The 20872-nt window shown below is 40.3% G+C and overlaps 1 protein-coding gene across 2 annotated transcripts in view; it reads left to right on the top strand.

Moving 5' to 3' along the window:
* ERMP1 (endoplasmic reticulum metallopeptidase 1) overlaps window positions 1–18018 on the top strand; it is a 69928-nt gene extending 51910 nt beyond the window's left edge. For both annotated transcript variants that reach the window (XM_066257210.1, XM_066257209.1), the window contains 2 exons: window positions 14461–14624; window positions 14752–18018. In XM_066257210.1, coding sequence (XP_066113307.1) covers window positions 14461–14624; window positions 14752–14916 — 329 coding nt within the window. In that variant the 3' untranslated portion in view covers window positions 14917–18018. The remainder of the gene's footprint in view (window positions 1–14460; window positions 14625–14751) is intronic.
* Window positions 18019–20872: the final 2854 nt, after the last annotated feature.

The raw sequence follows: 20872 nt of genomic DNA, 5'->3' as shown, positions 1-20872 counted from the left end.
GTTATTGATAATATTCTTTTATTATCCTTTTACTGTCCATGGAATCTGTAATGTCATCTTCTCTTTTATTGTCTTCCTTTTTTTCTTAATTACACTGGTTAGAGGCTTATCAGTTTTACTGATCTCTTCAAAGAACCAGGTTTTTATTTCATTGATTTTTCTCTGTTGATATTCTGTTTTAATGTCATTGATTTCTGCTCTAATTTTTATTACAATATGTCCTCACTTAACATTGTAGGTAAGTTCTTGGAAACTAAGCATTAAGGCTAATTAATATAAAAAAGAGTTAAGTTCTTATGGCATATTATGGTCACAAAATCGTCACCAAACTTATTTTTATTTATTAAGTGAGAGGTGGAGAGGCACAGACAGACTCCCGCATGGATCCACCCAGCAAACTCCTACCAGGAGATGCTCTGCCTTGTTGGGCTGCAGCTCTGTTGCTTGGCAACCTAGCTATTTTAGTGCCTGAGGCAGAGGCCACGGAGCCATCCTCAGGGACCAGGGCCAACTTTACTCAACCATTTGAGCCATGGCTGCGGGAGGAGAAGAGAGAGAGAGAAGGGAAGGAAGGAGGGATAGAGAAGCAGGTGGTCACTTCTCTTTTGTGCTGATTTGGAATTGAACCCAGGACTTCCACATGCTAAGCTGATGCTCTATCACTGAGCCAACTGGCCAGGGCCAAACTTCTAAATAAAGACCCAAACACTTCTAATGTTAAACATTGAAATAAATGTGAGCTATACACACATTTAAGAAAGATTAATAAAAAAAAGTAATTATTTTCCAATCTGCTTGTTCCAATTCAAGTTCACAGGTGGTCAGAGCCTATCCTGGTAGCTGAGGTGAGGGAGCAAGGTGGGAACCAACCCTGGACAGAACACCCATCCATCCCAGGACTTCTCTCTCTCTCTCACACACACACACACACACACACCCAGTATTTACTCATGCTGGGACAATTTGACAAACTAGTTAAGCAAATATGCACCTCTTTGTGATGTGGGAGGAAGCCAGAGGACCTGGAGAAATCCCATGCAGACATAGGGAGAACATGCAGACTCTACACAGGCAGTGGCCCTAGCTAGGAATCCATTTTTTATGTTCTCATCAGTGTTATAATGAAACACTATTGAGCAATATAGTATTTGAAGACCTGCTGTATTTCTTTTCTTATGCTTAGTTTACTTAATTTGCTTGTTTTTTTTCTAATTTACTAAAGTGGTTGCAGACTGATTTTAGATCATCTTTTCTAATGTATGCATTCAATGCTAAATTTTTTTTCCCTCTAAGTACTTTTTTTAAAAATTTTTTTTATTAATTTTTAGAGAGGAGAGTGAGAGAGAGAGAGAGAGAGAGAGAATGAGAGAGAGAAGGGAGAGGGAGGAGCAGGAAGCATCAACTCCCATATGTGCCTTGACCAGGCAAGCCCAGGGTTTTGAACCGGTGACCTCAGCGTTCCAGGTCGACGCTAAGTACTACTTTTGAGGCATCTCAGAAATTTTAAGTGCATTTTCATGTAAATTTAATTTTCTTTTTAAATATCTTGAGACTTTTTTTGACTCATTTTTTTACTTAGAAGTTGTTCTTTAATCTTCAAATACTTTGGGTTTTCCGGCTATTCAATATTGATTTCCAGTTCAGTTTCATTGTGGTCTGAGAGCACACACTGTATGCTTTCTATTGTAAATTTGTTGTGTTTTATGGTAAAGGATGTGGTCTTTTGGAGAATATTCTATGTGAATTTGAAAAGAATGTGTATTCTGCTATTGTTGGGTAAAGATTCTAAGAGTGTCATTAGATCCAGTTTTTGTTTTTGTTTTTAATTTTTTTATTTTAATGGAGTGACATTGATAAATCAGAGTACATATGTTCAGAGAAAACATCTCTAGGTTATTATTATCTTTTTTTGTATTTTTCTGAAGCTGGAGACGGGGAAAGACAGTCAGACAGACTCCCGCATGCGCCCAACCGGGATCCACCCGGCACGCCCACCAGGGGCGATGCTCTGCCCACCAGGGGGCGATGCTCTGCTCCTCCGGTGCGTCGCTCTGCCGTGACCAGAGCCACTCTAGCGCCTGGGGCAGAGGCCAAGGAGCCATCCCCAGCGCCCGGGCCGTCTTTGCTCCAATGGAGCCTTGGCTGCGGGAGGGGAAGAGAGAGACAGAGAGGAAGGAGGGGGTGGGGGTGGAGAAGCAAATGGGCGCTTCTCCTATGTGCCCTGGCCAGGAATCGAACCCGGGTCCCCTGCACGCCAGGCCGACGCTCTACCACTGAGCCAACCGGCCAGGCCTCTAGGTTATTTTGACATTTGATTATGCTGCATTCCCATCACCCAAAGTCCAATTGTCTTCTGTCACCTTCTAACTGGTTGTCTTTGTGCCCCTCCCTTCCTCTATCCTCCTTCCTCCCCCCCCCACCAACCACCACACTCTTGTTCATGTCTCTGAGTCTCATTTTTATGTCCCACCTATGTACGGAATCATATAGTTCTTAGTTTTTTCTGATTTACTTATTTTGCTTAATATAATGTTATCAAGGTCCATCCATATTGTTGTAAATGATCCGATGTCATCATTTCTTATGGCTGAGTAGTATATCATAGTATATATGTACCAAAGCTTTTTTTTTTTTTTTTTTTGCATTTTTCTGAAGCTGGAAACAGGGAGAGACCGTCAGACAGACTCCCGCATGCGCCCGACTGGGATCCACCCGGCACGCCCACCATGGGGCGATGCTCTGCTCACCAGGGGGCGATGCTCTGCCCATCCTGGGTGTCGCCATGTTGCGACCAGAGCCACTCTAGCGCCTGGGGCAGAGGCCACAGAGCCATCCCCAGCGCCCGGGCCATCTTTGCTCCAATGGAGCCTTGGCTGCGGGAGGGGAAGAGAGAGACAGAGAGGAAGGCGCCGCGGAGGGGTGGAGAAGCGAATGGGAGCTTCTCCTATGTGCCTTGGCCGGGAATCGAACCCGGGTCCTCCGCACACTAGGCCGACGCTCTACCGCTGAGCCAACCGGCCAGGGCTGTACCAAAGCTTTTTAATCCACTTGTCCACTGACGGACACTTGGGCTGTTTCCAGATCTTCGCTATTGTGAACAATGCTGCCATAAACATGGGGGTGCATTTCTCCATAGGTCCAGTTTTCTGATGGTGTTGTTCAGTTCAGCTACATCTCTAATGATTTTTCTGTCTGCTGGATTTGTCAGTTACTGATAGAGGGTGGTTGAAATAAACTGTAACAGTGAATTTGTCTATTTCTCTTTCAGTTTTATTAGTTTTTGCCTCACTTATTTTAACACTATTACTAGGTACATATCAGTTATACATATTTGATATAACTTCAAATGATAAATATAACTATACAGTCATAACTGATAGCCTATCAATTAATACTTGTTAAAATTATTTTTAGTGATCATCTTAGAGAGCTTGCCTGCAGTAAGTCCACTTTCAAATAACACTATGCCACTTGATGGGTACTGCAGATTCTTTTGTTTTATTTTATTTTTAGTGTAGATACTTTATAACATTCCCATTCCCAATTCCTCCCTCCCTGGGATTCTACAGAGTTGACCTTTGAAGCAATGGTTAAGTCACAGGACAGTTATTTTTTTTCCCTCGTTCACTTTTTTTTTTTTAATTGAGAGCAGGGGAGGCAGAGAACCAGACTCCTGCATGTGCCTCAACTGGGGACCCACCTGGCAAGCCGCTCTAGGGCAATGCTCTCTGCCCATCTGGGGTGTTGCCAGCAACTAAGTTCTTCTTAGTGCTTGAGGCAGAGGCCAGGGAGCCATCCTCAGTGCCTGGGGCCAACTCACTTGAGCCAATAGGGTCGTGGCTGCAGGGGGCATAGAGGAGGGAGGAGGTGGAGAAGCAAATAGTCGCTTCTTCTGTGTGCCCTGACCAGAATCCAAACTGGGACATCTACAGACTGGCTAATGCTCTACCACTGAACCAACCTGCCAGGGCTATGACCAACAATTTGATGAGAATTTATAGTGTTGCTAAAATAAACTGAGACTGATTATGATTTTTAAGAAGCCTAATTGAAAAACTTTTAGGTTCAGGTACTGGTTCATTATAGTTCCAAACAGCATTTGGCCTGGCATTAGTAGACCTGGCATTTACCTTTCTTGGTACATTTATGTTGAAAACTAGTAGTTAGCTCTTAGAGCTTCTCAAGTAGTGTTTTGACCTCTAAGTCTTCTAATATTATCATTCAAAAATAGACTTGATCATGTCACTTTCCTCCTTAAAGAACTTTTTTTTGATACAAGTTCACTGCAAAATAAGTTCAAATATTTTGTCACATTATGTTTGGTTTTTGGTAGTTTGGCATATGTATATATTTTAAGCCTTTTTCCAGCACTTCCCTTGATGTGCTCCTTAGCTACATCCAACAGGTCATTTGTCCCATTTACATACTCTCATTTCTGGTGAAAGTATATTCTCTTGCTACTATCTCCCACCCAAATACTACCCATCTCTTCTTAGCAAAACCTGAAGATTAATCTGACCTTCCTTTCCCAGCTTGTCCAACAAACTGAATAGCTGCCATCCTATTTCTCCTCCCCTTTGTACAGAACTCAGTATTACTACTGATCACTTTGTATCATGATATATTTAATTTATGTCTGTATTTTCCATTAGATTTCAAGGGAGGCAAACATGGATGGGTTTTTCTTTACCTCTGCTTTTGATGCACAGTATAATCACTGGCACATAATGGGCACTCAAGAAACATATGGAATTGTTAAACTTGGCATTTTTATTTTTAAACTAGCCTATCTGGCCATTTCTCAGTTAGTAAGGAGACAATTATCAAGACATAGAACATTATCATGAGGTGCTTTTAAGAGTTTGGATTTTTTTTTCTTATAAATTGCAAACTAGGCTGGTGTCTCTTCCTTTATAATGACTATCTTTTTAGGAAGTGATTTGGGGTGTCAATTTGGCAGTGCCATGATATTCAGCCATTTGGTCAAACACCCTAGATCTGACTGTGAAGGTATTTTTTGGATAGGATTACCATTTAAATCAGTAGATTTGAGTAAAACAGATAGTTCTCCATAAGGTAGTAGGCTTCATCCAATCAGTTGGAGGCCAGTGCTCTAACCACTGAACCAACCTGCCAGGGCTATCTAACCTCCTCCAAGGAGGAAGACTTTTGCCAGCACACTGCCTTGGGATTCCGGTTCAGCCTGCCAGCTGACCTTGCAGAGTTTGGATTTGCAAGCTTTTACAATTGGATGAGCCAGTTCATTAAAGAGGTATCTCCCTATTATATACACACACAGCTCACAAAAATTGGGGGTATCTCAAAAATGAATAGGAAGCGATAAAATATCCCCTAATTTTTGTGAGCAGCGTATATATATATATATATATATCTCCTATTGGTTCTGTTTCTCTGGAGCTCCTGATACAGGAAGTTCTGCTGCTGTTTACTCTATAGTTTCCTTACTGAGTTAAATATATATATATATATATATACACACACATACACACACACATATATTTTTTTAAGGCCTTATATAGTGAAATGTATAGCTTCCATTAATTTTGATAAAAGCATACATGTACCCATGTGACCACATAAAATATTTCCATTACCCCAAAAAGTTCCTTACAGACATTTCCATTCAGTCTCCCTGACCCCATCTACTCGTCTGATTTCCAAATTTATAGATTTATTTTGCCCATTCTTGAACTTCATAGAAATGGAATCATCCACTGTGTAATTGTCTGGGTCTGAGTCATTCAGCATGTTTCTGAGATGGAGCTATATTGTTTCTGAATTTCAGGAGTTTGTTCCTTTTAATTGCTGAGTAGTATTCAGTGTATGAATAGTTTATCATTTTCTTGTTGTTGGGCTCCTGGGCTGTTTCTAGTTTGGGGCTAATATGAATAAAGCTGTTATGAACATTCTTGTATAGACTTCTTGGGAATATGTTTTCCACTTCTGTCTCTGAGTGAAATTGTTGGATTCAGAGGGCAAACTTACCTTTAACTTTAAACTGTTCTATTTTTTCACTCCCACCAGTAGTATATGAAAGTTACAGTGCTCCATGTCCTCACAAATAATTGTTTGTACTTTTTTTTTTTTTTTTTTTTTTTTTAGTGAGAGGAGGGGAAGCAGAGACAGACTCCTGCCATGCACCCTGACTGGGATCCACCTGCAAGCCCACTAGGGGGCAATGCTCTGCCCATCTGGGGCCCTTGCTTCTTTGCAACTGGAGCCTTTTTTTTTTTAGTGCCTGAGGCCGAGGTTACGGAGCCATCCTCGATGCCTGGTGCCAACTCGCTCCAATTGAGCCATGGCTGCAAGGAGGAGAGGAGAAAGGAGAAGAGAGAGGGAGAGAAAGAGAGAAGCGAGGAGGGGGGTTGGAGAAGAAGATGGGTGCTTCTTTGTGTGCTGTGACCGGGAATTGAACCCGGGACATCCACACGCCAGGCCAACGCTCTACCACTAAGCCACTGGCCAGGGCTGTATTTTTCATTTTATTATTTCTAGATGTTTAGGTATCTCTTGTATTTCTGTAATAATGATGTGGAACACTTCTAAGTGCTTCTTGGCTATTGATATATCTTACTTTGTTTATGTCCTTTTCCCTTTTTTTTTTTCCTTTTTTGTATTTTTCCAAAGCTGGAAACGGGGAGAGACAGTCAGACTCCCACATGCGCCCGACCGGGATCCACCCGGCACGCCCACCAGGGGCGACGCTCTGCCCCTCCGGGGTGTCACTCTGCCGAGACCAGAGCCACTCTAGCGCCTGGGGCAGAGGCCACAGAGCCATCCCCAGCGCCCGGGCCATCTTTGCTCCAGTGGAGCCTTGGCTGCGGGAGGGAAAGAGAGAGACAGAGAGGAAAGGGGGGGGGGTGGAGAAGCAAATGGGCGCCTCTCCTATGTGCCCTGGCCGGGAATCGAACCCGGGTCCCCCGCACGCCAGGCCGACGCTCTACCGCTGAGCCAACTGGCCAGGGCCATGTCCTTTTCTCTTTTAAAAACTAGGCTTATTGACTTGGAGTTTATACGTTCCAGATGAAGATCCTTGATCAGGTTGTATGTATTATCAAGATTTTCTTGCCCATTTTCATTAAAAAAAATTATTGATTAATTTTAGAGAGGAAATTGTGGGGGGGGGGGGAGAAACATCAATTTTTATTCCACTTATTTATGCATTCATTGGATGATTCTTGTATTTGCTCTGACCGGGATCGAACCTATAACCTTGGCATATCAGGGCCCACTATTTTCTTAACAGTATCTTTTTTGTTGTTGTTTTTTGTTTTTTTGGGGTTTTTTTGCATTTTTCTGAAGCTGGAAACAGGGAGAGACAGTTAGACAAACTCCTGCATGCGCCGGACCGGGATCCACCCGGCACGCCCACCATGGGGCGACGCTCTGCCCACCAGGAGGCAATGCTCTGCCCATCCTGGGCATCGCCATGTTGCGACCAGAGCCACTCTAGCGCCTGAGGCAGAGGCCACAGAGCCACCCCCAGCGCCCGGGCCATCTTTTGCTCCAATGGAGCCTTGGCTGCGGGAGGGGAAGAGAGAGACAGAGAGGAAGGCGCGGCGGAGGGGTGGAGAAGCAAATGGGCGCTTCTCCTGTGTACCCTGGCCGGGAATCGAACCCGGGTCCTCCGCACGCTAGGCCGACGCTCTACCGCTGAGCCAACCGGCCAGGGCCTTAACAGTATCTTTTGATTCACAGAAGTTTAAAATTTTTATGAAGTCGAGTTTATCAGGTTTTTCTTTTAGGATTAGTGCTTTATCTCTCTTTCCCAAATAATGTCTACTTGAAGGTCACAAAGGTAGATTTTGTTACGTTTTCTTTTAAAAACTTTGTTGCTTTAGCTTTTATGTTTAGGCTTGTGATCCATCTTGAATTAATTTATGGTATAAGATTAGAGGTCAAGGTTCTTTTTGATAGTTAACCTATGGAGTGAAGTACTTACAAGAATTCAGTGCTTTAGCTGACACTTTTGAAGGTGAATACTTTTGTTTTCTAGTGTTTTAAAATTTTATTGGAAATAAGTTTATTTATATTTAATGAGAGAAACAGAGAGAGGGACAGATAGGGACAGACAGGAAGAGAGAGAGATCAGAAGCATCAATTCTTCATTGCATCTCCTTAGTTGTTCATTGATTGCTTTCTCATGTGTGCCTTGAGCCCGGGGGCTACAGCTGAGCGAGTGACCCCTTGTTCAAGCTAGAGACCATGGGGTCATGTTTATGATCCCATGCTCAAGTCAGATGAGTCTGCACTCAAGCTAGTGACTTCAGGGTTTAGTACCTGAGTCTTCTACGCCCCAGGCTGACACTTTATTCACTGTGTTGCTGCTTGATCAGGCTAGAAATAAATTTATTTTTCACTTACTGGTTTACTTGTTCATGCCAGTAGTACATATTTCTAAGTTTATTTAATCACCAGCCTGTAAAAAAGCAAGCACACACACACATAAAATAATAAAACAACAACCTTTCTGTATCCTTTTATGCACAGTTTGGAGAATTACAGTAAAATACATGTTCCTGGCAGGCAAGTTGCATATCTACTGTCCTGTTTTGTAATTACAGATGTCAAGAAATCAGAAAAATATTTTTGACTGTATTTGTGTAGGTCTGTTTTGTGTACCAGTTAGCACTCTTAAGCTTAATAGGCTAATGACTGGAACTGTTAGATCCTTTGTAGTTTGTGTTTTTCAGTGTTTTCCTTGATATTTTTGCATGTTTGTTTTTCTATTCAAACTTTAGTATTAACTCTAATATTAAACCTACTGCTAATTGGTATTTGGGGAAATAAATTTATAAATTAAGGAGAACATGTTGAGTCTCCTTATCCATGAACTTGGAATGTCCTTTCATTTGTTTAAATGTACTTTTGCGTCTTTCAGGAGTGTTATAAAATATTTCTTATCTAGCCTTTGTTGCTATTACAATTGGGGTTTTCTCTACCGATATGTTTTTTAACTGGTTATAATTTGTATGTATGAAGGCAACTGACTTATCTACATCAATTTTATAGCCTGCTACCTTACTGAATCTTTTTTTTTTTTTTTAGTTAATTGTGATGCTCTAGGGAAGTGGTAGTCAACCTGGTCCCTACCGTCCACTAGTGGGTGTTACAGGTTTCATGGTGGGTGGTAGTGGAGCAACCAAAGTATAAATAAAAAGATAGATTTAACTATATAGTAAGTTGTTTTATAGAGATTAATTCTGCCAAACTTAGCAAAAATCTGACATAAAGTACTTGGTAAGTAATTATTATTATTTGCTTTAACTTGCTGTACTCTGCTTTATAAATTTTATAAAGTAAAGTTACTTTCCTACTTTATAAATCACCATTACTGTGGAACCGGTGGGCAGTTAGAAAATTTTACTAACAGAGATACAACAGTGGGCAGTAGGTATAAAAAGGTTGACTACCCCTGCTCTAGGGTTCTCCAGGTATACCAGGAATTGCCAAACTTTAAAGGGCCAGATAGTAAATATTTTAGGCTTTGCCATGTCTGTTCATATTCTTGTTAATCACTCTTTAAAAACATATAAACCATTCTTAGCCTGAGAGCTGTACAAAAACAGACCTCAGATATAGCATGTTGACTATTGCATATCATCTGCAAATGTAGTTTTATTTCTTCTTTACCAATTCTTATGCCTCTAATTGATTTGTCTAAATGGCTACTACTTCTAGCATAGTGTTGAACAACTGTTGAGATAGTAGCATTATTGCCTTGTTCTTGATATAAGTACTCAGATCTCTATTGTTTTCCCATTATGTAAGATACTAGCCTTAGGACTAAGATAGATTTTTTTTTATCATGTTAAGCAAGCATTCATCAGTTGTCATTTCTTGAATGTTTTTTATAAGGAATGGTTTTTAATTATGTGAAAGGCTTTTTAGCTGTCTATAAAGATAACCATAGATTCCCCCCACCCTTGGATTTTTTTTTTTTACGTTTTAAAATTTGAGTTTATTGGGGTGACATTGGTTCACAAAACCATTCATGTTTCAAGTGTACAACTCAAAACACCATCTGAACACTGCATCCTGCACACAGTTTGGTCTCTTCACCTTCTTTTATCGTGCCCCCCAGCCCTCACCACTCTGACAGCTACCAATTTGTTGTATGTATCCATGCCTCTGTTTCTCTTTTGTTCCTCAGTTTATTTTGTTCATTAGATTGCACATTTAAGTGGGATCATAATGTCTTTCTCAGACTGGCTTATTTCACTTAGCTTAATAACCTCCAGGTCCATTCATGCCATTGCAAAAGGTAAGATTTCCTTCTTTTTTACAGCTGAGTAGCATTCCATGGTGTAAATGTACCACAGCTTTTGTCTGCTCATCTACTGATGGGCACTTGGGCTGTTTCCAAATCTTGGCTATTGTAAATAATGCTGCAATGAACATAGGGGAGCATATATTCTTTCAAATCAGTGGTTCAGCTTTCTTTGAATATATTCCCAGAAGTGGGATTACTGAGTCAAAAGGCAGTTCCATTTTTAATTGTTTGAAAAAACTTCATACTATTTTCCACAGAGGCTGCACCAGTCTGCATTTCCACCAACAGTGCACAAGCGTTCCCTTTTCTCCACACCCTCACCAAAAGTTGTATGTTGATTTATTGATGGTAGCCATTCTCACACGTGTGAAGTGGTATTTCATTGTGGTTTTAATTTTCCTTTCTCTGATGATTAGTGAGGATATTGGCCACTTGTATGTCCTCTTTAGATAAGTGTTCCTTGGATATTTTAATATGGTATATTCCATGAGGCCATGGCCTATTATTTTTTTAATGTGATATTGGATATTTGCTAATATTTTATTTAGAAATTTTGCATCAGTACTCATGAATGACATTGGTCTGTGTCTATTTGATGTAGGTATCAGTGTTATGCATTATAAATGTAAAACAGGCCTGACCTGTGGTGGTGCAGTGGATAAAGCGTCGACCTGGAAATGCTGAGGTCGCCGGTTCGAAACCCTGGGCTTACCTGGTCAAGGCACATATGGGAGTTGATGCTTCCAGCTCCTCCCCCCTCCTCTCTCTCTTTCCCTCTCTATCTCTCTCTCTCTCTCCCCTCTCTAAAAAAAAAAATGAATAAAAAATAAATGTAAAACATAAATGTTATATATCATGAAAACAGTTGGTAAGTTTTCTTTCATTTTCAATGCTTTGGAACAGTTTTATGGACCCTTGGAACTTTTTGCTTGAAAAGTTAGCCTGAATTCCTCTCATAAACTACTTGATCCTGCTGGGCTTTTGTGTGTGTGATAAGGGTAGCTTTTTAATAACTTTTTCTAGGGTAACTGGTCTGCTTAAGCTTTACCGCCCTGTGTTCATGATACTTTACTTAAGAAAGTATCCATTTTATCTGGGTTTTTATTAGTAAAGAAGTCTACAAGATTGTCACTTGTGATTTACAAACTTCTGTTTTCTCTTTCTTATTTCTCTTTCACATACTTGTTGCTCCACTCTCCCCTCTACTCCACCTCTTTCTTAATCAAGTTAGCTAGTGGCTGTCTTCTTAATTTAAAAAATTACATACTTGTTTAATGTAGGTCCATTTTGTTCTGTTCTCCATTTCATTGGTTTCTGCTTTTATCTGTATTTCCTGACTTGTGCTTTCTTTTCATTTACTTTGTTGTCCTATTTTTACTTGTTATTCTTTTATTTTATTGGAAAAATGTTTATTGCTGTAGATTTTCCTCTTATCACTGCTTTACAAGTATCCAATAGTTTGTGGTATGTGTATAGTATATATTTTCACTTTAAAAAATTCCATAATTTCTGTTTCTATTTCTTCTTTTATCTATGAGTCTTTTATTTATTTATTTTTCCTGAAGTTGGAAACGAGGAGGCAGTCAGACAGACTCCCGCATGTGCCTGACCGGGATCCACCTGGCATGCCCACCAGGGGGCGATGCTCTGCCCATCTGGGGTGTTGCTCTGTTGCAACCAGAGCCATTCTAGCACCTGAGGCAGAGGCCATAGAGCCATCCTCAGTGCCCGGGCCAATTTTGCTCCAATGGGGCCTTGGCTGTGGGAGGGGAAGATAGACACAGAGAAGAGGGAGAGGGGGAGGGGTGGAGGAGCAGATGGGTGCTTCTCCTATGTGCCCTGGCCGGGAATCGAACCCGGGACTCCTGCACGCCAGGCCGACACTCTACCACTGAGCCAACCGGCCAGGGCCTATCTATGAGTCTTTTAAATGGAACACCTTTTAATTTCCAGATGGAAGGCTATTTTGTTGATAATTTCAAGTTGTATTCAATTATAATCAGAATTTTATTTGTAACCTCAATTTTTATAGAACTTTGATATTTCTTTTGTGACCTAATAATTTTAGTTTTATGAATGTTTTATGCTCACTTGAGATGATATTGTATATTCTGTATTATCAGCATGTAAATTTTGGTATGGTCTTGCTTCAGTGATTATTTTGTTTAGGTCTTTTATATCCTTGTTTTTGGTTCAATTGATGTCTTATACTGAGAGTGTAGTATCAGTCTTGTGTGTGTGTGTTGTATACACACATATATCTTCTATAGTTTTGTTTCATAAAGTTGCTATGTTATTTGGTGTACAGAATTAACAATTTTTATATGAATTACAGCTTTTATACTAAAGTGTCTTTTAATATTTTGTCTTCAATTGTTTTTCTGATGTTAGCGTTGTCTTTTTAAAATTATTCCCACTTGCCTGAAATACCTTCTTTGTTCATACCTTTATTTTTTACCCTTTCTGAATTTTTTTAAATAGGTTCCTTGAACGTATATAGTAGTAGTATATGATTAGGTCTGGCTTTGTAAGCCAAGTTGAATACATTTTTCTTTTTTGGCTGAGTTAGGTCTATTCACATTTATTTTTATGACTGATGCTTTTTGTCTTTGTCATAATGTTGTATTATATTCCTTTTTTCTGTGATGTGTCCTCTCTTTAATTTAAAAAATATTTTCTGGCATTTAAGAAAGTTTCTGTTTTTGTTCTGATCACTTGTTATTAACTTTTCACTGTCTATGTGTTGGTTTTTAATGGCATTCTTTAACTCTTGGCCTGTATAATAGTGTGCTTAGGCTTTCCACTTTTCCTCTCATGTTACATAAAACACTTGTACAGCAATCTTCTACCCTAACACTTCAGTATGTGTCTTAGTGATATAATACCTCGGTTTTCATTGGCTTCAGTTATCATCAGTTTCGGTTTTCGTTGATTTTTTTTCTGCGAAAGTTTTGTCTCAGTTTTTGTCGGTTGCTTCAGATTTCATTGGTGCGCCCACATGACCTTGCTGCTAATTTTGCAAAAACAAAGGGCGACCTACGTGTTGTGTTCTGCTCAGTGTGGCATTGTTTCTTGTTGTGTGAGCATCACCCCAGCGTCTAGCCAAACACTTCCATTGCTTTTCAGTGTTTTTGTGCTTTTTTAAAAAACTGATTGCAGGTGTTAATACAGTACAGCTAGTGCTCGACTTACGACCACGATTGGTTCTGACAGACCGGTCGTAACATGATTTGGTCGTAAGTTGAGTAGGCTATATATATGTATAGTACTGTGAAATGATGTTATAAAAATCTGTAAGTCATTTTATCATAATTTTCTTTCATTATTGTTATATATCATAATTTTCTTTGTTCATTTTATGCCATTTGTATCATCTCTACACCATTTTGTTTATTTTTACATTCGTCAGGTTTAAGTAAAACACTGCATTACCAGTACAACTGGTTTAATATTTGCAAAGACAGTTTCCTCTTGGTAGACATCTTGGGAGGGGTTTGATGAAAAATATCCAAGACACAAAACACAAATTGCTGTACCGAGTCTGGGATAACAGTTGAAATGGTGCACGCGGAGATGGTAATGCTGCCGGAAGCTGGTCCGCACTGTCATACGCCCAGCTGGGCAACGCTTGCGCTGCCAGACGTGGAGCAGTCATGGCTAGTGATTGTGGTAGTAAAGTCGAATGGTCATAAGTCGATCAATATTTGTAATTGGATTTACATTGATTCATATGGAAATTACCTTAGTTTTCATTGGTTTTGGATTTCGCCAATTGTTTTCGGACTGATTATCAATGAAAACACTGTATTATCACTGTATTAAAATTCTTAGTATCAGTTATTTTGCTATAGTTCTTGCAGTTATCTCTTGGTTAGATGAAACTTATTCTCTAGATTTCTGAAGACAGACTCACAAGTACTAGGTTCTTGAATGGCTAAATGACTGGGCCAGATTTAAACCCAGGTTTTCTCACTGTAAAATTATGCCTTTGCTGCTGCACCTCATTACTTAACCCTGTTGACACACTCAAAGTCCAAACTGGCAAACCTCCATTAGGTTTACAGTGAGTGTCTAAAGTGATAAAAGGCATGAACTTCAGCCTAGTTGGGTGGTGGCTTGTTTTTTAAAGATAGTTATAACTGATCTTTCTTCCTCTTGTGTTACAGGACCAAGCCATATGTCATTCTATGTTCGAACTCACAAAGGGTCAACACTTTCTCAGTGGTCCCTTGGCAACGGCACTCCAGTCCCAAGTAAAGGAGGGGATTACTTTGTATTTTACTCCCATGGACTCCAAGCCTCTGCCTGGCAGTTCTGGATAGAAGTTCAGGTGGGAATTTCCCAGCATTGCTGGTACCATTGATCAGGCTCCCAGGTGGTATTTGGCAAGTATCAAATACGTGGGATCAGTATTCTGCCTTCATAGAGCTGGAAAACTAACTAATTTTCTCTACCAGGTCTTAGAAGAACAGCCTGAGGGAATAGTCACTGTGGCCATTGCTGCCCACTATCTTTCTGGGGAAGACAAGAGATCCTCCCAGCTGGACACTCTGAGAGACAAGTTCCCAGACTGGACATTCCCTTCTGGTTGGGTGTGCACCTACAATCTCTATGTGTTCTAATCCTTGACAGCTCGGTCAGTAAACACCCAGTGGGATACTTCATGTGGGATGGTTTCTCCTTAACGGATATTTGTAGCTTAAGTCAATGAATTTTAACAAGCATAGCTTCAGAGGGCTTTGTGGGCTAATACTCTTCAGGGCCAACCACTGTAATGGTTGTACTGTGGGGTAGTGATACATGGCCTTTTGACACTTGAAAATGCCAGTTTCTGGCTCTTTAGCACATGGGGGGCCTGCCACTTACCAACATGTCATTTTATATGGCCTTAAGGACAAAAGCTACCAAACCACTTCAGCAGGTGTCTCTTTAGGATCATGAGATATTGAGAGTACTACAGGACCACTGTTAATGAGACAAATGACATTTCCAGTTAAAGCTCAAGACCCTGTTATGTCAGTGGATGGTGGGTAAACTGTCAATCTTTGGAGTAACGATTCCTCTTAAGACCTAACTATAGGTCATTAGAAAGCTATTACAAAAAGGACTGGGAAAGAGCCATTGGGCTTTTGAGGTCCCAGCCTGTGCTGAGAGCTGTCCTAGGCATCATCTGGAATGCGCTCTGCACTGCTAGTGACTCCAGAACCCCTGATGTGGATACTGCTGAGTTGGTGATTTCTGTTGACTGGTCACTAAGATCCAGGATTGGGATGCTTTTCTGAAGTTGTTTCAATGGCTGTTTCTCTATGAAACAAAGCTGCTGCCCCCCACCTTACCAATTTGAGAAGAGGTACATTTGTCCTGTGATAGTCCCCTCTGGGTTTTCACAGGTTCTTTTGGTTTAGAATATTGTTTGTGCAAGTATGCGACCTTCCTTCCTCAGAGCACTGAGTTGCCATGGTGGCTATTCTGGGGAGGGAAGCAAGTGAGGTAATAGTAGCTGAGCATTTTATAAATATTTATTCTGTTCTCTAGGAGTTTTCTGTTATCCAAGGTTAATCCTTAATTGTATTGATGCACTGGATCCTGATTTTTGTCTGTTTTCCAGCCAGCTGTACAGATTGGTTTCTCAGGAACTTAAGAGCTGGTTTGAGGTTGTGGCTTGTACTAAAATAGCCACTGGGGTTCAGATCCTGCATAATGGCAGCCCTAGGACTTAAAAGGTGCTTTTCATTTTGAAGAGGATAGCTGTATAGTTTGTGAGGCAGATCACATCAATGCTTCTGGTGGCTTCCTGGCTCCAGCAGTGGATGGGTTTGGTGAGATCAGTGGTAAATTTTGCTAGCTTTCCTTGTTCCATTAAGAAATGTAAAGTTTGATAAATTCTGAATTTAGTAAGCATAGTGCCCTCCCCCTTAACCCCCCCCCCAAAAAAAAAACAAAAATTGGCACTTGGAGCCATTTGAACAGAAAGAGCAGAGTAAATGTGCACCACAGGTGGAAATTCTTTTGAAGCTACTTGTGTGATACACACAATGTAATTTCTTTCTTAATCATGTTCCTCATATTGCCTGCCTAACCTGTGACTCTTTAAAAACTGCGTGGGCCTACACAGACAGGGCCACAGCCAGAGCTGAGTGCCGATGTGCTGGCTGTGACGGGCGTGGGCACTGCGTTGGTTTGGTTTTTATGACTTTGTAGAAACTCAAGTGCTTCAAAGTGTCTGGTTCCTGCTACGTTTATCTGTCAGGCCAGATGATTTGACTTTGTCAGATGGTAATAAAGTTTGAAGTGTTTATTAGCTAGTATGGAATTACAGTTGTGGAGGAAAAGTTAGAGACAGTAATATCTGAATGAATGTCAACGTACAGTCACTCTTCCATATCTGTAGGTTCCACATCCATGGATGGAAAAGAAAAGTTAACGCTGTTGCTGACATGCACCACTTAGTTAGGCCTCAATGGTTGTGTCCATACTCAAAGTCAAGACTTTTTACCTTGTCCCTGTTTCCTAAAAAACACAGTATAACAACTATTTACATTGTTTTAGGTATTATAAGTAACGTAGAGATGATTTAAAGTGTATGGGAGGATGGATGTAGACTATATGCAAATACTATTTTTTAAGGGACTTGAGCATCCCTGGGTTTTGGTATCCACAGGGGTCTGTGTCCCCCATCCCCTAGTGGAGTGTATGGAACAACCGCACAAGCATATTTTTGTCCCTGTAAGTAATCTGAAATTAATTTTTCTAAGAGGCAAAAACACAAGTGTTGTAAAAGACACTGTATAAAACACAAGTGGTTCCTTGTGATTTTTCTCCTTTGGAAAGGATGTTTTTTTACCCCTTTTCAGTAATAATCATTGTTTTTTTTTGTCTTTGAATTGGATGTTCATATGTAAACAATTTCCTCTTGTTTTTGGATTCCTATAGCGTTATAAAGCTTCCATATTATTCCAGGTTGGCAACAAGATGTTTTTACTAGTCTCTGGGCATGATTAGTATTTTAACACCAGAAATGGTTAAGTAATTCTAATATTCATGACCGTCAGCAAGCATACCACTGTCATATCAAGCAGCTTCTGAAATTAAAGAATGTTTTTTCTTGATCATTTGAATAACTCATTTCTAAAACTCTTTTCAAATTCTAAAACACAGTATTTCCTGCAGAATTTAAATATAAGTAGCACAGTATTGTACATAAAGCGAAAGTGTAAAGAATTGTGATTTCAAAGGAATTCTCTTAAAATTTACATTGTTGAACCTAAAAATGATTGTTGCATGAAGTATTTGTTCCAGTTTAACAGATGTAAATAAGCATGATAGGAGTCCTAAAATGTTACCACGGAGGGTGCCAAAAACCAGCCTGCTGACTCAGGAAGCTATAGCAGGAAAGATTATGTCTGTCCATTTATTTCACTGGTTTGCTGACTTGAAGATTAATTATTGCCTTAAAATGTTACCAAAATAAATGTTTTAATATAGTAGTATCTTTAACAGAAAAACAGATATTTATTGTTTTTCTCCTGTATCCTCATATTTGAAGTTATTTTAAGTCTAGGTGACTCATGTGGTTATAACTGCTATTTTAACGTGTCATTTGAGCGAAGAATTCAACAGGGAAATGTTAGTTTATTTCAACTGGAATCCTTTTTCTGTGGAATGAGGTTGTGCATCTGAATTTCACAGATTATTTGGTAAATGTTGAGCTTTAACATATTTAACAGTTGTAAAATCATATCCATTGGCAAAGAAATCACTGAAAGGCTTTAATAAGTACATTCTTTTGTTGGGGAGTAGAGATAAGCGGGAGGGAAGAAGAAATCATCTTTCAGCCAAAGAGCTCATACTAAGGAAAGCAGAGTACCCGTCTCGGTGCAGGCTACTTCACTTTTTGAGTGAATTTCCTCAACAGTTCAATACAAGGTGAAACAGCTGAATGATATTCCTAATACACATTACTGGAATTTATGGCCAATAAAGCCAAAATGCACTTAATGCCTACTTATGTCTGTTTTTATTTGAAAATCTCCTAGCCAATTCTGAAGTACATCAACATATATCAATATTTTTGATACTACTAAGCATTATATTTTTAGAAATCAAATAAAATGTTGATAATTTTTCTCCAAGTTTTCCCTTATACTCCTGGTCAACAAACTGCGGCTCGCAAGCCACATGCAGCTCTTTGGCCCCTTGAGTGTGGCTCTTCCACAAAATACCATGTGCGGGTGCTACCTCGATAAGGAATGTACCTACCTATATAGTTTAAGTTTAAAAAATTTGGCTCTTGCCTGACCAGGCGGTGGCTCAGTGGATAGAGTGTCGGACTGGGATGCAGAGGACCCAGGTTCGAGACCCCAAGGTCGCCAGCTTGAGTATGGGCTCATTTGGTTTGAGCAAAAATTCCACCAGCTTGAGCCCAAGGTCGCTGGCTCCAGCAAGGGGTTAATCGGTCTGCTGAAGGCCTGCAGTCAAGGCACATATGAGAAAGCAATCAATGAACAACTAAGGTGTTGCAACGTGCAATGAAAAACTAATGATTGATGCTTCTCGTCTCTCCGTTCCTGTCTGTCTGTCCCTGTCTAGCCCTCTCTCTGACTCACTGTCTCAATCATTGTACTGTTGATATTTGGCTCTGACTAATGAGTTTGCCGACCACTGCCCTATACCATTATCGAGTGGGATATCAAGAATGCACAGACAGACCTGAAAATCAATGCAATTTTCCATATTAAGAAAGGACAACCACCATATGATAATCTCAATTTTGTTGACAGAGCCAACCACCTTTTCATGATACAAACACTCAAAAAACTAATAATAGATGGGAACTTACCCTAATAAACATCTATGTAAAAATAATTTGTGATGGGAGGCTGAATGCTGCTTTCTTCCTAAGATCAGAAAAAAAGACAAGGATGTCCACTACTTTTTCTGTTGAATACTATACTGGAGATTCAAGCCAGGGCAGTTTTGCAAGAGGCATCCAGATGAGCTGCAGACAACATGATCTATATAGAAAATTATAAGGAATCCACAAGAAACTATTACAGTTAATAAATGAATTCAGCAGTTTTAGGATCCAATATCAATATACAGAAATCAGTTGTATTTCTATACACTAACAAAGAACAATCCAAAAATAAAACATTCTCAATAGCACTGAGAATAGAATATTTAGTTCCACTCCTAGACAGAACTGAATACATGTCCACATGGAAACTACTTGTACATGAGTGTTCATAGTAGCATTATTCTTGGTAGTCAAAAGTTGAAACCACACAATCCTTAAATAATGAATGGATAAATAAGTGTAGCACCCATAAAATGGAATATTATCAAGCCTTAAAAAGGAATCAAGTACTGATATACAAAAATGAACACTATGCTAAGTGAAAAAAACCAGACAGAAAAAGCCACAAATACGATTCTTATTTACATGAAATGTCCAGAATAGGCAAATCCATGGAGACAGCAGATTTAGGAACATAAGAAAACTGGAAAAAGTAAAAAATCATTTTTAATCCCACCTATTAGAAATAATGCCTGTGTGTCTCCTCTACACCAGTGGTCCCCAACCTTTTTTGGGCCACAGACCAATTTAATATCAGAAAATATTTTCACGGACTGGCCTTTAGGGTGAGACGGATAAATGTATCATGTGACTGAGACAAGTGTCAAGAGTGAGCCTTAGACAGATGTAATAGAGGGAATCTGGTCATTTTTAAAAAATAAAACGTCGGCCCTGGCCGGTTGGCTCAGCGGTAGAGCGTCGGCCTAGCGTGCGGAGGACCCGGGTTCGATTCCCGGCCAGGGCACACAGGAGAAGCGCCCATTTGCTTCTCCACTCCTCCGCCGCGCCTTCCTCTCTGTCTCTCTCTTCCCCTCCCGCAGCCAGGGCTCCATTGGAGCAAAGATGGCCCGGGCGCTGGGGATGGCTCTGTGGCCTCCGCCCCAGGCGCTAGAGTGGCTCTGGTCGCAACATGGCGACGCCCAGGATGGGCAGAGCATCGCCCCCTGGTGGGCAGAGCGTCGCCCCATGGTGGGCGTGCCGGGTGGATCCCGGTCGGGCGCATGCGGGAGTCTGTCTGACTGTCTCTCCCTGTTTCCAGCTTCAGAAATATAAAAAAAATAAAAAAAAAAATAAAAAAATAAAACGTCATTCAGACAAATATAAATAAAGCGGAAATAATGTAAGTTATTTATTCTTTCTCTGCAGCCCAGGGTTTGGGGACCACTGCTCTGCACCCTTACATATAGTTTTGTTTGGTGGGAATATGGTATACATGATTTTGTATCATTTTTCATTATGTTTTAAACTTTTCCATGTCATTAACATGGACTATTCCAATTTTGTGTTGTCAGGTTTTTAGAATGTAATTCTGTATGTAAATAAATATAAAATCTGTCTGAATTTCTAAGTTATTTCTTAAAAATTCTGCCTGACCAGGTGGTGGAGCAGTGGATAGAGCATCGGACTGGGATGCAGAAGACCCAGGTTCTAGACCCTGACCAAAAAACAAACAAAAAAAAGCTCATCAGCTTGGACCCAAGGTCGCTGGCTCGAGCAAGGGG

The sequence above is a fragment of the Saccopteryx bilineata genome, chromosome 2 (genome assembly GCF_036850765.1).
Source record: "Saccopteryx bilineata isolate mSacBil1 chromosome 2, mSacBil1_pri_phased_curated, whole genome shotgun sequence".
In the NCBI taxonomy this organism is placed as follows: domain Eukaryota; kingdom Metazoa; phylum Chordata; class Mammalia; order Chiroptera; family Emballonuridae; genus Saccopteryx; species Saccopteryx bilineata.
The sequence above is the reverse complement of the archived record's forward strand: the minus strand, read 5'-3'. Positions and strand labels throughout refer to the sequence as shown.